This window comes from Python bivittatus, unplaced genomic scaffold (genome assembly GCF_059951505.1).
Source record: "Python bivittatus isolate LINGU-HERP-01145 unplaced genomic scaffold, Pbiv_v1 ctg000580_np1212, whole genome shotgun sequence".
Lineage (NCBI taxonomy): Eukaryota > Metazoa > Chordata > Lepidosauria > Squamata > Pythonidae > Python > Python bivittatus.
In genome coordinates, this window is record NW_028277087.1 from 542,681 (window position 1) to 558,332 (window position 15,652).

At 43.0% G+C, this 15,652-nt stretch overlaps 1 protein-coding gene across 1 annotated transcript; it reads left to right on the forward strand.

Annotated features, from left to right (window-relative positions):
- The first annotated feature begins 336 nt into the window (after positions 1-336).
- On the forward strand, positions 337-14,297 carry CREB3L3 (cAMP responsive element binding protein 3 like 3). The gene is made up of 10 exons (XM_007434389.4): positions 337-544; positions 6,690-6,817; positions 7,634-7,937; positions 9,300-9,418; positions 9,562-9,696; positions 10,389-10,495; positions 10,880-10,948; positions 11,334-11,418; positions 12,612-12,708; positions 13,467-14,297. The coding sequence occupies exons 2-10, from the start codon at positions 6,695-6,697 to the stop codon at positions 13,814-13,816; spliced, it is 1,389 nt and encodes a 462-aa protein (XP_007434451.1). The 5' UTR covers positions 337-544; positions 6,690-6,694; the 3' UTR covers positions 13,817-14,297.
- Positions 14,298-15,652: the final 1,355 nt, after the last annotated feature.

Genomic DNA, 15,652 nt, shown 5'->3' on the forward strand with positions numbered 1-15,652 from the left:
CAGTTTTGTGTTTTCCCAATAAGATCTCAGTATAGAAGGAAACTGCTGAGATCAATATGTCACGGTGATTAAAATCCAATTAATGAACAGGCTGTTGTTGTTTTCTTGAAGGAAGAGGGAGAGAAAATGATTCTTGAAAAGTAGGTAGAAGGTCACTGTGACATAGCCTAGCCAAAGACTTTGGACCTATCACCTCAGCACCCACTCAAATTAGAAAGGAAAGGGAGGATGGACAAAAGTTATTTAGATAATGGTTACCCAATTTGGCCCAGTTATGACTCCCTGATTTCTTTTACTTCTCTGCCCGCTGAGCTGACAGTCTGTCCCATTGGCGAGTTGGACAAGGGGAGGGATTTAATGAGCCTGATGGTATTTTTGTATTGTTGGAGTTTAAACTTTGCCACATAGTAGAAAGAGGTTTTGACTGGACAGAGGGACGTAAGAGGGGAGAAGAAAATACTGCACTCATCTTCACAGCAAGGAAAGCATTAGGACTGGAAACACTTGGCAAAACCAAATCAAGATTGGAGAACACTGACAAGGGGTAAGGTGGTATAATCTCGTTTCCCTCCAATTGAGCCCAACAAGGTCCATCTTTGGAAACAAGTGCAATACAAATAAGAGGGTGGAGGTCAGGACTGCATTTTGTGTGTGTGAAGAGAGACATGCACTAAGCAAGCGGTATATGGAGATAAGTCTGCTAATTAGAAGGCAATAGACAAGCAAACAAACTGTGTAGCTTTCAAAAATCTTCCTTAGATTAGAAGAACCCCAGACTGTACTTGCATTTCTGCAGTGTTTTTATTACATTTTTCAAGGCTGGGAATGTCTTCCAAACTACTTTCAGAGATGGGAATAGTTGCTTTGTGGTGTGGACTGGAAGAATAAATGTACAGAGACTGAACTCTAATTGCAGGATATCTATAGTGCCAAGAATGGATTAATTGGTATTTATTAATTAAAAGTATTTATAATTTGCTTTTCTGCACACAGTTTTCCTCAAAACATACATCTTTGTGCAAGTTTCTGGAGGTAGAGATAGATATATCATTGTCAATGTACAGGTTCATTTCTTTACACAGACACAAAAAAAATCTGTCTGATTATCTCAATAGTTTGGTCGAAAGTGTACTGTATGTACAAAGTGTGTTTCTCACTGAAGTTGGATCAGTTGTGGTAGCAGGAGGTAAAAAATGTCATGATGGTGGCCACAACCATGATCAAAGCCCCACTTCTTTTTTATGTGCATCGCGACGCGCGTAAAAAGAGGCAAGGCTTCGGTCACATGTTTATAGCCGCCACCTTGGCTTTTTAAAACTCCCTGTGGATACCCATGTTCCACTCCTACATGAAGATATGAAGAACTAAATCTGGGATGTTCTGCATGCGCTCCATCACTGTGTTATTTATTCCTTTATTGCATTTGCATATCACCAACTTATGATTTTATTTATTATGATTTTGCTTTTATTTTATTTAACAAATTTGTATACCACCCGACTCCCAGTGACTCTGGGCAGCTGATCACGAATTAACAATGAGAACATCTGTGTTAAGCAATAATCAGTAATAGACCAATAGAAACAATGATAGTAATAGCACAATAATACTGATAAAGCGATCCTTAAAGAAATAATGATAAATAATGGCAAGAATATAATAACACCTGAATTCTATATGGCCCTAGAGCGTAGGATTAGAAGAAAGGGCTAAAACTACAAGGAGGGAAGTTCAGGCTAGGCATCAGGAGGATCTTCCTGACTGTAGGAGCTGTCAGTCACTGGAAAAGACTGTCACCTGAAGTAGTAAGTTCTTCACTGGAGGTCTTCAGACAAAGGCTGGATGGCCATCTGTCAAACGGTACTCTAGTATCTTTGGTATCCCTTCCAACTCTACGATTCCAAATGCTCCATGTTAGCTTACTTCCAGAATAATGTAATGGAAGGATCAAACCTAAAGAAAGACAATTCTGCGGCTGCTTCAGCTCCCTTTACTTCATGAAAACAGGGTAGAGCCAAAAACTTCTTTTGGGACAAGTATATTGGCAGGCCTTTCGGGTTGGACATTCTTCATTGAGGAGTCCTTGGTGTTCTCTGAGCTTGGTTGTTTTCTTGCAAACGTTTCATTACCCACAGTTACGCACAGAACTCCACAGTTCAATCCTTCTCTTCTACAGGTATCCTTCACTGAAGATAAAGTAAGGTTCCAGTCCCCTTGATTATAAATAAAGAGGTGATTGAAAAAGGAACATGGGAATATGTCTTTGAACAAGTGACGTTAGATGTTCATTTTGATGGGTCTTATTTGCATGAACTGGTGGAGACTCTGCAGGGCTTCAGGCAAGACTTTTTCCCTGCCTAAGATGCTAGGTGCTGGATGTGCAGTCTTCTGCCTGCAAAAAATAAAAAACTAAAAAAAAAAAATCAACCATCAAGTTTTAGCTCTCCAGTATTAATACTGTCCTTTTCTATGGGACAATAATACTGAAGTCACTGCATTTGTCTCTGAAAGCTTTCCAGAAGATTCTGTGTTTTTGCTGGGACTTTTGATCAAACTAAATGGATAAATGGATCATGTATATATTTGAGATCTGTGGGGCAGGCTTAAACTATTCTTTTATTTTACTTAGTAGCTGTTCCTTAAGGAAAGAAATGAGAGGAAGTAAAACACAGTCTCCTTTGAGCTGGGCTTAACTTCTGGTGACCTCACGGACACATCCATGTAGTTTTCTGGGCAGTATTATGGAAGGGGTTTGCTACTCCCCTGTTTGTTTGTTTTTTTTGGACTCCCCAGTCTAACCTACAGCCCTGGGATATCCTGGTAGCCTCTCATCCAAACCTAATCTGGCTTGTTTTTCAAGCCCAGACAAAGTTAAACCTATGCTCCCACCAGCTGTTTATTTTTCAAATCCAATCAACAATATGACTTATTAATGACTCATAGCTGCAATTCTCCATGCATTTACCTGGGAGTGAAGCCTATAGAACTCAGTGAACTTCTGGGCTATTTATTTATTTATTTGCCAGCATATATGCCCTGCCCAGTTCCAAAGATTCCAAATTCCTAACATCCAAATGAAGCTCCTAAAATGATAATTATAACATAAATATCACAACATCTATATATATAAAAAAAGGCCTGTATTTCTTAATCTACAAACATTTCGCTGCTGCTGCATTCCTGCAAGCCCTCAGATGAAAAGCACCATTAAAACATATAAAAGAAAAAAAAGCAGTAACGGGGTCACTTCTCAGGGGCAGGTCAGATTTTAGCATCCTGCAAACACTTTCTGAAAAGCCATGATTTAACAGCCCTTGGAAAACAAGGCAGGGAGGTGGTGTCTGGATGTCTAAGGGCAAGCAACAATCATACCGAGGGAATAAACAAACAAGCTGTTGCAGGGAAGGGGGCATAATCAAGGTTTTTTTATGGGGTCTCTGCTGTCAGCCCCACTAGGTAGATGAGAAAATCAACTCCACAGGAAGACTAGAGCTTTATTTTTATTTTTATTTTATTTTTATTTGGCTATAATAACAGAACCTTGTAAGTGCGATTGTGCTTTACCTCCCCTCCTTCTTATACTCCTGCAAATTAGGGAAGTGTCTGCCCGAGTAGCTTTCGAATATTATTTTGCTTCCCAGGACTTAAAGAATGTTTCAGCCCCCTTTGCCTAATAATGGCTCTTGCGTACTTCTGTCAAGGTCACCTCCTTTACTTTCTACACCTGCAGATGGAATTCCCTTGGGGCGGGGCCCATCAGGGATTGTCCAATTGTATTTCAAGTCCATGCGCTGCCCCAAAGGAACAGAAAATGAAAAAAGAATTGGATTGTACACCATTTGACTTATGTAATACAAGTAGTCCCCAGTTTAAGAACGAGTTCTGTTCCCAAGGTCTGTGCTTAAGTTGAATTTGTATGTAAGCCAGAACAGTATGATTGAATAATACTGTATAAATAGTATTATGTCATGAACTCAAACCATTGTGTATTTAACTCAAATTTTGCTACAATAAGTTCCATTCTTAACTATGGGTCGTCTTTAAACCAGGCATTCTTAACCTAGGGACTACCTGTAATGAAAGAGGCGGCAAACACTCTTACAGAAATGCACTTAAAAGATAGTATTTTAAGGAAGAAACATTATTAATTAAATAGAATTGGGGTGGGCATAGAGAGGAAATCTAAAAGCAAAGTAAAGATGACTTTGTGACTCTTTGGAAGAGCTTAGGAAAGGAGGAAGAGAAGAAAAAGGGGATGTAAACATTCTACATGAAAGAAGTGAATTTGCCAATGGACTCAGATCAGTAGAAAGCCACCTGTTTTGCTTTGATGTCTTCAGCTGCCACTTAACATGCAGAAAATGGCAGTTGAAACTCTTCACTACATGGAGGTAAGCCCATAATCCCTGCTGATTTTAGCATATCATGCTATTTCTAAAGGGGTGACGAGTGGCCTGTAGAACCCTTAGCAAACAGTTTAAGGAGGAAGATGGAAGAGGGGAAGCAGGTAGGTGGGAGAAGATTTGCTCAGGATTTCTTCATCACTCATGGGGCAAAAGTCATGTCTTTTTGATATCTGTCTCTGTTGGGCTGCCTAAGACACTAGTGAGGTCATGGTCAGAATTTTATAGGCTCCTAAGTGTCCACATTCCTGCAAGATCATGAAAATATGGACTGGTGGAGAAGCAAAACTGTAGAAACTGAGAAACATTTCTTTGAGAGCATGCAGATAACTTTGGGAATCCATCTGGAGACAAATGTGACGATTTCCACATCATCTGTTACAAATAAGCAAACCTTGAAATTCTGGTTAGTTTACCTCCCCCATCCATCCACCCACCCACCCACCCATCCAAAGACACTGCATTTCTACATCAGCCTTGCACTCTTTCACCTCTAACAGTGGTTGACTGGGCTTCTGGGACAGCAGAACACAAAAACATTTCAGCTAAACAGTGAACAGAGGTGCCAAAAGGTTGCAATCCAGCTTCTATTGGAAATGGGAAAGTTGTCCTTTAGGCTAAACTTGGAGTGCCATGTGCCTAGAGGCCCAGCTTGGGGGGCCAGTGAAAAAAAATCCAGGAGGCAGAGAACATAAAAGAGTGGGAAGAACAGAGATGTATTATCTGAAGAACAGACATGGCACGGGGTGGAAGAGAGGCTAGAGGAAAAAGGGCAGAGAAGAATTCGGGGAAATAATCTCATTTGAATCAACTGCTATCTGGGAGAAGTGGAGGGTGGGCTATTAGTTCTACTAGAAAACAAGATAAAATATGTTACATTTTTGAAATGAGGATGTTTCTCACTGAAGGAAACCAATGTACCATCTCTTCCAGCTGCACTGAGGGGATGTGCACCAGTGCGAGCTGCTAAATGCAAGTCCCAGTTTTGCTGCTAACGTTTTTAGATTTGGATCCAATTGTTCTTAAATATACCTCTCCTAAAAATGCCCCATGGATTTACTGAATAAGGGCCAAGTAGTTTTTCAGAAACACAAGCAAAAAAATTAAAAGCCTGTAACTTAGCACCAGTCATTGTATGCAAACAGTTCCCTGTTCAGCATTTCTGGAGAGACTTGGGGAAAAATCAGGAGTGGAAATCTTGGAAATCTGTGCAGTTTAGATAATACTGGGTTAGACAAACAAATGCCTTGACCTGCTATAAGGAAGAATCCAGGCCTTTTACTTATTACCTTCCATAAACGTGCAATTGTGAAGAGGGTTTCGAAGACAGCAGCATCAGAAAAGGCTGTAACTCAGCCACAAGGAACCGGCTTTGCATAGAGTTGATCCCAAGTTCCAGGGTTTACTGGTAGAACCTGGTCTGAAATCCCAGAAGGCTATTTTAAATCAGCGTGGAGACTATTGTGCAGTAGAGGGATCAAATATCTAACTGGATTCTTCATTGAAAGCCACTTCTGAAGTTCTCAAATCCAAAATGCGTCCTAAAAGAATAGGAGTCTGAAATGTTTATGGGTATCTGAGAAGAGGATCAGAATTCACTGAGAATGAGAAATTAGCATCGTACCCAGCTTGTAAATGTCTCTGGAGCACCAGGGCGGCTGCATCAAGAAACAGATTGCTGAGCTAGGATGGTGCAAGCTGGTGAAAACTAGATAGGGATGTCCAACCATCCCCACTAGAATCTCAGCTTTGTATTCTGTTTAGCTCAAGATGCTGTCTGGTTTCACCAATGTTCTAGGTGAAAATGTGGCAAGATAGTTTGTATCTCGGTGCATTGTGTAAACCCAGGCAATTGGGTTAATTTGATAAACGGTGTTTCAGTTAAAGCATGGATGAATGTGTTATGCAACCATAAGCAACAGAAGGAATACTTCCTCTGGTCTCAGGCTCCAAGACAAAGAAATGTTGAGACAAAGAGGTGTGGAAGCAAGATGTAGGGCAACACATAATTTAAGAGTAATCTGGTTGGAGTCATGCACAGCAACTATACTATAAACTTAGGGTAATAAGGCATAATTGCTCTGTTCCCATAACCTGCTAGCCCCAAACCAGTAAACCATATCATGGCATAATGTGACAACTGGGTTTGTGCAACTGGTTAAGGCATTGGCTTGATTTCCACCAACAACTAACTCCATGTTTAGCTACCCTGTTTGTTGGGTCCACCCAGCTCTGCATAATAAGGAGCAGAAAATCCTGAGCTTCTTATTCTTCTTCTCTTTCTAGCAATCATGGCCTGCCCCAACCTTGACAGCATGGAACTGCTGGATCTCCTCTTTGACAGGCAGGATGGAGTTCTTCGCAATGTGGAGCTGGGATCCTCAGAGACCCCTTGGATGGCACAGGAAGACAGAGTGAGCAGATGGCGCTGGGCTGAGAAAGCGGGGGGGGGGGCAGCAGCTGGGCAAGATTTTGGAGAATAGGGTTAACTGCTCCGTTCTGGCCAAGAGCATTGAAAATATCCTGTGCTCAGAACAAAATTGTGTAGGTTAATTTCAGAAACAGGAGGAAGAACAGAAATAACCTTGGAGAAGGAACCTGCAACAAAGCATGAATTAAGCCTGGGAAAGGTAGAAGTTGTTAGAAAGAAACTCAAGACTGCCCCACCTTGACTCCCTTTCTTATAAGAGGAAAACACTGTCAAGCTTCAAGATTCTGCCATTATAGCCTATATCAATAAAGCAGAGTTCCAGTATCACTTGTGGAGTCTGTTTCCTTACCTGGCCCATCTTGAGGGGCTGACAGTGCCCTTGGCAACACCAGTTGGTCAGTTCCCAGTTGAAAATGTTCTAGTCATTATTATTTTGCAAACATTAAAGGAAACAGAAGAGCAGTGAATATACTAGGGAGAGGGGTACTTGAATTCCCCAGCTTAATTCTGGTGTCTTAAATTTTACTAGGTATTTTTCTTATTAGGTATTACCCTCTTTGCGACTAAGACTAAAATTGCTTATTTTTCAATGAATTGAAAACTGAGAATATCCTGTTTCAGGGCTTATATTGCATGATTACAAATGTTCAGAATGTTATGAATGGTTTATGCAGCACCCAGAAGGAAATTAGTTTCTAGTTTGTTCTGTTGAAGCTTTGTTTCCTTGTAGGCCACTTCATGGAAGTTGCTTTCTAAGGTTGCTTCTTCATGGAGAACTTCTTCTGCATTCTATCTATAGGATTTACTGAACACTCAAGAGAATGAAGATTTCATCAACTCCATCTTGGGAGCTACAAACACTGTCCTAGATTCCCCAAGCTGGTCTCCAGCTGCCAGTGACAGCGGTATATCTGAGGATCCAAATTCTGATCAGCTGGACAGCCCCTCACATTATGTTCCAACTGGAAGCCCGGGGGCCTATTCTGATGGAAGCTCACCCAATGACCTGGCCTTTGCCCCCTGTCAGGACTCCTGTCAAGCGTTGCCTGTCCTAAAAGGACCAGCCACTGAGCTGAGAGAGATGGAAGTGTCCATAGACTTTGGTAAGTGCCCTATTTCTCCTTCCTTGAATGTTAAACCAAGTGAACCAACATCTCTGGGGCACTTAGGAGAAGGCCTCTCGCTGTGTTCACACATAAAAGTAAGGCATGATTCTGAAATGGTTTATTAAATTTGCATGAGAACAAACAGCTTGCTGGCACTTGAGGCCAGATCATTTATTTTGGTGGGAGTAAATGGAGAAACTAAGCAGGAAAAACTTAGTGCAGGGAAACACACCATCTGGTCATTCAGTTGCTCTTGAACTCCAACTCTCATCAGCCGTACTCAGCTTGGTAAATGGAGAAGGAAAATGAGAATCGCAGTTCAGCAATATACGAAGGGTGTATCTTGTCCATATCATATGCTGACAATATATAAAGCCAGATTATGGTTAGTTACCCCCAAACAAACTAGATGTATAAAATGGGTTCCACCAGTGTAATTGGCTTGCAAATCCTGGTTGTTTGATCACATTAAATCACAATCCCATGGACAGATCATGCATAGATATGGCTGCCCTCTCAAGAGTGAGGGTAACAAGTAGAGCTGTGCCAGGCATCCGATCTGATCTCCAAAAAGTGTTTCAGTATATACAGGAGCACAAAAATGGGCATGTGTAACCTTAAAACAGCCGCATCTTTTCCCTGGACTGTAAGGCAGCTTGTGATGACTGAAGTGGCATTTGGTGTGCTGGCTTGAAAACAGTCGAGGACATGTGCTGGCTCAGGGCTTTGAAAATGACAGAATCCTCCGTCAAATTACAGTTACGATACAAAGCAGTATTCCCGCCGTGAGGCTGAAATAGGGATGAATTGGGTCTTGCCTGAAATATCTTCACTCTCTGATGCGGCAGAACCCATCGCTTGAAGTAACCATTGCAACACAATAACACCCCAAATGCCAGTCGAAGTTTGGACCCCAATTAGGGTGGCATCAAACAAAGAGCTGTGGGGTGGGACATTTTCCTTAGGCAGCAGAGAAGAATTAATAGTGAAGCAAGAGGGTTTTCTAGAATCATTGGATCCTGGTTGTTGCAAGATAGAAGCTGGGATACTTTTTAGAATGTTTGGGCTTTTAGTGTGAAATTAATATTTTCTTCCTCCAGGTGCCTACTCATGTTAACTTTGTTATCAAGGATGAGATAGACTATTAGCTTAAAAAACAGCAACAACGACAGCAGCTCAGATTAGTAAGTAACCAGAAAGGCCTGATTGACCCCTGAGGAGTTGCTGCCAGCCAGATAAGATAATAATGAACTGGAAGAACAAACTATATCTGCTTTAAAGCACCTTCCATCATGCACACTGAAAAGCTGGAGTTCTTCGTTCCCTAACCAGTAGGTTCCCTCCTTAATTTCTTTGCAGACATGTGGGCTACTGGATTTTATCCAGAGGAGAGGCAAGTACCAAATGCCATGCATCAGAATCCACCCTCCTGCACACTGACTATTAAAGATCTCCTTCTTTCAAACAACTCTGAAATGGCAAGTATTTCGGTCCTAATGATGATTATGACGATGATGTCTAGAAACCCAGTTTATTTTTTGTGGTTAAGTTATTTCTAAGAACACCTGAAGATGCTTTCTATTGATCTGAATCACATCATTCTTACCTTGTGATATTCTAGCACCAGCAGGCCATGAACCCATCAGTGATGAGGCAAACCGCAGGGGCTTGCCAGGAGCTGCTGCTGACTGAGGATGAGAAAAAATTGTTGGCCAAGGAAGGTGTGACACTTCCGACCCAGCTCCCTCTTACCAAGGTAAAGAGAATGTAGGCTGTGCTTTCCCTCAAATGTCATCTGGAAAAGCAGATGCTAATGAGTATTCAGAGCATATGTCAAGCATATCAGGCCTCCCATTCTTGAGCAGCCCCCATTCCTTTCAGTGGGGCTTGCTCAGGAAAACATCCTCACCCCATGCCTGTTGTGTGGCTCCGTATCTTGCTTTATCCAGAGCTGTTTAAGAGATTCAGGATAGAATTGGAGCTGTCCAGCACTGAGTCCCATAAGATTAGAGGTCCTTTTTCACTGGCTAAGCTTTAATGGAACAACGTGAGACTGTAAGGCATATCTTGCGTATCCCAAATGCTAGCTGCAAAAGTGGGAGAAAATCAAAAAGTTGTTTTATACCACCTTGAGCGATTCATAGCTTCCCAGGGATAACTAATGCAGGATTTCAGAATTTAAGAAGTCTGGATATCTCTATCCACCCACCCCACCCCATTGCTCAAGTATCACAACTGCTCTGAACCACACTCACTGGAAAATACTGGTCCCATGGCCCAAAGGGAATATAATGACAATTTCATTGAAGTATTTTTTTTTAATAAGGACTTAGGACATTTGCACAGTTCTTCATAAATGGACCAAAAGCTCTTGGAATTTGATTTAAAAAAAATGGGTATAGGTGAAAGCAAAACAAATGGCTAAAATGAATCTCTTTGTGCCGGCAGTATGAGGAGCGCGTTCTCAAGAAGATCCGGAGAAAGATCCGGAATAAGCAGTCAGCACAAGAAAGCCGTAAGAAACGGAAGGAATACATTGATGGTTTAGAAAGCCGGTATGCTATTTTCCCACGTTCTCATCCTCTGTCATTTTGAGTTGGATCTGATCCCCAACAGTTAAATTAGAACAAGGGTCAAGACATCTTTGTCCTGAACATGCAGGTTCTGAAAAACAAAAAACAGTGATCAGGATTGCAGTTACTTTAGAGGAGGGGGAAATTTTACTTCCTCCTGTCTTGAAATGCTGAAGAAAATCCTAAAGGAGTCGTTTGCATTAATGTTTTTAGGGCTGGTGAAACCTTTAGGCGTCATCATGATCCAGCCTCTTGATCAGTTTCTCTTCTGTACTAATTATGTCAGACTGGAGAACTTAAAAGGTGAAAAAATTACCTGGCATTGCCGTCCCTCCCTGTTCACCTCTGTTGGGCTTTGCTTTTCAGGATGTCAGCTTGCACAGCTCAGAACCAGGAGCTACAACGGAAAGTAGTTCACCTGGAGAAGCAGAACTTGTAAGTTGTCAACTGCATGGGGCATTTTGGCAATGTGGCAATTCAGTGACGTTTCAAAATCACCCTGAATATGCAAAGTGCACATATATGGAAGCAGTGGTTCAATTTCATTTTCTTGATTTTGCTCCAATGTTCATATTTAAATTTAATTTAAACTAAGCAATGTTCTACCACTGGAGGGAATAAAGAAGAGATGTTCCACAACATCTCTGTTTCTTTCCTGGCCATTCCCCTGTCTCCAGTACCTCCAGTGTGGCTGGTATCCATTGAATCAAGAGAAGAAATTCTCACCCTGTTAATTTTCTGGATACACCCTCTGCCCCCTCAAAACAGATCAGGATTCCTAACACATAGCACTGTTCTCTCCTCCTTCTGTTTCTCCCAGGTCTCTCGTACAGCAGCTAAAGAAGCTCCAGGCTATAGTGATGCAATCCAGCAGCAAGGCTGCACAAACAGGCACATGCGTTGCGGTATGTCAGGGACTGTGTGCACGTGTGTGTGCGTGGGTACCGGAATGGTGATGTTTAACCATTATCTCTGTTTTTGCAGTAGCACCTGAACCAGTGTTTTTTAAACTTGGCAACTTTAAGATGTGTGGACTTCTTAAAGTTGCCGAGTTTGAAAAACATGGGCCTAAACTCTTTAGTCAAACCTTGAACCTTTTGCCTCTTGCAGCTAACTACGGCACAAACTTGCTTCAGCAACCTTTTTTTTCCTCTTGTCCCCCATGATATGGCCTTCATCTCACCCACAGCCTATTACTGAAACAGGTTTAAGTCATCCTGAGTTTTATCAGCATTAAAGTCTTCCTCCCCTTCCAACACCATTCAACAGCAACCTTGAGGTGTCTAAAATCCATTAGACTGTCAAGCCCCAAATGGCAGTGCATGATCAAGGGAGCACCATTCATACAACATCTCAATCAGCAGGAAAAAGTGGTTAGATTTCAAAAACTTGGAAACTAAGAAAGCTGCAGTCTTTGTTTATTGGTGAGCATATTAAGCCAGGGTCCCTGTAGTTGCTTGAATGACTTTCTCACAGTTTACCAAACTGATGGACTGATGCCTTGCTGAAGAGATAGGCTGAGATGTCCATCTGAGTCTCATTTGCCATATTTTGCAAAACTCCTTTTTCTTTCCAGAGTCCAAGATTTCCTTTACATGGTCTCTGCCACCCATGACCCTGGAGGGGACTGTAGCAAGTGGGGTCAAAGAAACAGGGATGGGTCTGCCAAAGGGAATAGCAAACTTCATGCCCATGTTGTTGTCTGATGACTCAAGGATGGGTGGAGAGCACTTCACTTCTGCAGTGGGGAAAGTTTCCTAATTTAAGAGGGGTTACACCAAGAGTACACCCAGCCCAGTCATATGCTTCAGAGAGGTTGAACTGAAGCCACTTATCCATCTCCCGTAGACACACATCTGCTTGCTCCCAGAAACTGACATTCAGAGAGAGTTTGCTTCTCTGCATGGAGATTTCCTTTTGTCCTAGTAGGTTATGGCTGCTATCAGATTTCTTTTCTTCTTCCTTTATAATTTTTTTCTAATTCCTTACAAAGAGATGCAAACTGGCATCCCTGGCTGTAGACCCTTTCTGGTTTACTCCAGCCGTCGAGCCTTGATGGAAGAAAGATATCAGTCCCTTTTTCTCTGTGGCTCTGCAGGTCTTGCTGCTTTCCTTCGCACTGATCATCTTTCCATCCATCGGCCCTTTCACCCGCAACAAAACTGAGACCGGGGGTGACTTCGTACCTGTGCGAGGTGAGCTAGGGAGCTGTGTAGGTGGGTGGGCATCTGGGCAGAGAGAAGAGGAGGCATTGAAGTGTGCCCTCTATCAGTCTCAAATAACGAGTTGGCAGTAATAGCAGAAAAGTTGATGATTAACTCTGCTGAAGAGACAAATGTTGATTACACTGATTTATGGTCCTCATTCCAGTCAGAAGTCCAGGAGCTCCACTGAAGAGTTTATTATTGAGAGGAATGGACTGAGGAGTCAACCATGTCTTTGTTTTATGCACAGATATACAAACCAGATTCCCCAAGTGTGAGCAAAATAGTTGACTCTTCATTGGATTCCCAAGGAGCCATATTTGGCCCCCAAGGATTACCAGACTTTTAGATAACTTCTGCTCATATCACAGAGTCAGATCTGTGTTTTGGTTGAAGTTCCTAGCTCACGTGAGTTTTGCCCAATCATGACACGCCAGAGGGGACAGCCCAGACTTATAATAGCTTAAAATGAGCCCCAAAAGCTCAAAAAGACGTTTGAATTTTAGAGTTCCCTAAACTTGAATCAGGTCAACTTAAAATTAGGTTGAACACTTGTCCGACCAAGGCAGGTAGCACAGCCCATGTTGACCATTTATGGAACCTGCACGGTTGTCAGGATGAAACAGAAAAGTGGCTTGTAGAGTGCGGATTAGTAGAAGGCAGTGGATGCCTCAAGAGTCTTCTGGTCCCTTTGCAGCTCACCCGATCCATTGTGCGTGTCACTCATGCTGCATGTCCCCCCCCCCCAGTTTTTTCTAGGTCCCTCCACAATGATGCGTCTTCTAGAATTGTCAATTCCCTGGGCAAGGATGTTGAGCAGAGTGCCTGGGAGGCCAAGGAGAGCCTCTGGATTGAGCAAGCTCACAGAGAGGACAATCCCCCCAGCGCCTTGATCAGAGACCATGTGCTCTTGGGCCTTCAGGAGGAGGGCAAGACCCTGCAAAACAACTACACGGAGCTTTTCCCGGAAGGCAGACACGCCCATTTGGAAGGACTCAGGCCTAGCGATCTCCCTCCAGGCCAGAATCTGACGTCAGTGGCATGGACTGAATCTGACCAGCCTGGGAAAGGGGTCTTGGAGCAGACTGAGGAGCTGTGACTTTCCATCCAGCTGCTTCCCCTCCCCGGCCTGCTATTTGGGGACTAAACCGAGATGGGGATGGGGGCGCTCTGAGTGTGTGTGGAGTGGCATTGCTTCTCTCCCAGGCAGTGGGAGGGAAAAGTGTGGAAGAGAATCACTGTGTGAGAGAGCAAGGGGACTGAATCCTCTTAGGCTGTTTGGGGTCCACCTGAGAAAGACAGGCTGAGTCCTGGTTTTCCTCTTCCATTTTTACATCCAGGGGAATTCTCCAGGATGGGGGTGTCAGCAGGTCTGTAGTTGGGGGGAGGCCGCAAGACCTGTTGCAAACAGTTCCTCTCCCCAGTCAGAACTAGGGGCGTGCAGGGTTCATTATAGGGAGAAGGCATGGAGCTTGAAATCTGATTTTTCCCAAGCCCTTTGGCTTCTGAGATTTCTGTTCATCTTTTTCAGACATATGGTTTGCAGTGATGATGGGTGGAAACGTGTTTTTTTTTTTTTTGCAAGGAGGGGAAGAGAGTAAAAGCTAAAGTGTATGGTTACATTTTGCAGCTTTTCAGAGGTGTACCTACAGAACTGCGGTGCAAGCATTGTCCGAAGGATAATCCTTCTCTTGCAGGGTTAGAGTCCAAGAAGGACCAAAGGTTCACCTAGTTCAGCCACTGCTATCTTTTTAAAAAAACTTATTTTCAACATGAACATAAAATGTAATCTGTGCCTCTATAGAAACTGATAATGAATGCAAAATGGGAAGGGTTTTCTTCACCTGTTCAGATGGTTTATGCTGAGTCTTGCACATCTGATTATGTAAGGAAGAGCTGCTCTTCAGGCAAGCTTAAAACAGCTTTGGAAAGCATCTGTTCGTTTTATTTTCTTCGTGTTTCGTGAACTCCCGCTTTCGGCCCCCACTGCTTGGCTGCTTTCCATTTTAAGGCGTCGAGTGTGGTGCCGTTTGTTATACATGTGATTGCTTCCTAGAATGACATCCAAGTTCCAAAGCCAGCTCAGAAGTTTCGCTGTCTCAGAAGCCCTCCTAGTCCTAACTTCCCAATTATTTTCTTTTGAGGACCCAACAGCAGGTCTATTGGATCCGGGGTGCAAGGCTCCAGATGAACACAAGGTGGCAATAAGACCTCAATATTTTCAGTATCTCTTCCTTGCCCTCTAGTGGCTGATTATGTTTGTTGCAGCCCAAATCTGGCAGCCGGGAACAGCAGCGCTTAAGTCTCCATCCCGAACCCCATGCCTTAAAGATGCTTTCTTGGCACTGCTCTAAGGGGCTTCCTGTTTCATCCAGAGCCACCTTATTCTCCTGGGTTTCTTCCTTGGATAGAGCCCCTTCTCAGTTCCCAGGCTTGAAGTATAATTGAGAGCTGTGTATAAATCCATTTTGGAATAAACCTTGGAAATGGGACACTTTCATTGCAAAAGGAGCAGCTGCCCTGGATTAGTGTGATCCAGCAGAACTAAGAAAAAGGTTCCTGAAAGCAGGAATGTGGGGACCCAGAGCCTTGATCTGAAGCAGGTAGGAGCAGGGGAGTCTGCAGGGCATGGTCAAAAAAGTCAAGAGGGCAGGTGAATGGGTGGAACTTTGTTCACACCATCATCGTCATCTTGACTTTTTTTGACCATATCCTGTGGTCAGCCATGGGTGGATGTTGAGAACTGCTGAGCTGACTTTGAAGGAGTGGTGGGCGGACTGGGATCAGAAATTGAGACGTGAATCCCTTTGCAGCCCTGAAATACAAGCAGCCAGAAAATGAAGACCTGAGCTAACATGTGACCCATTACATGCACAATAAATGATTTGAGTTGAAATGAATGATTGGCCAGCTAGTGGATTGGATTTGTTTATAC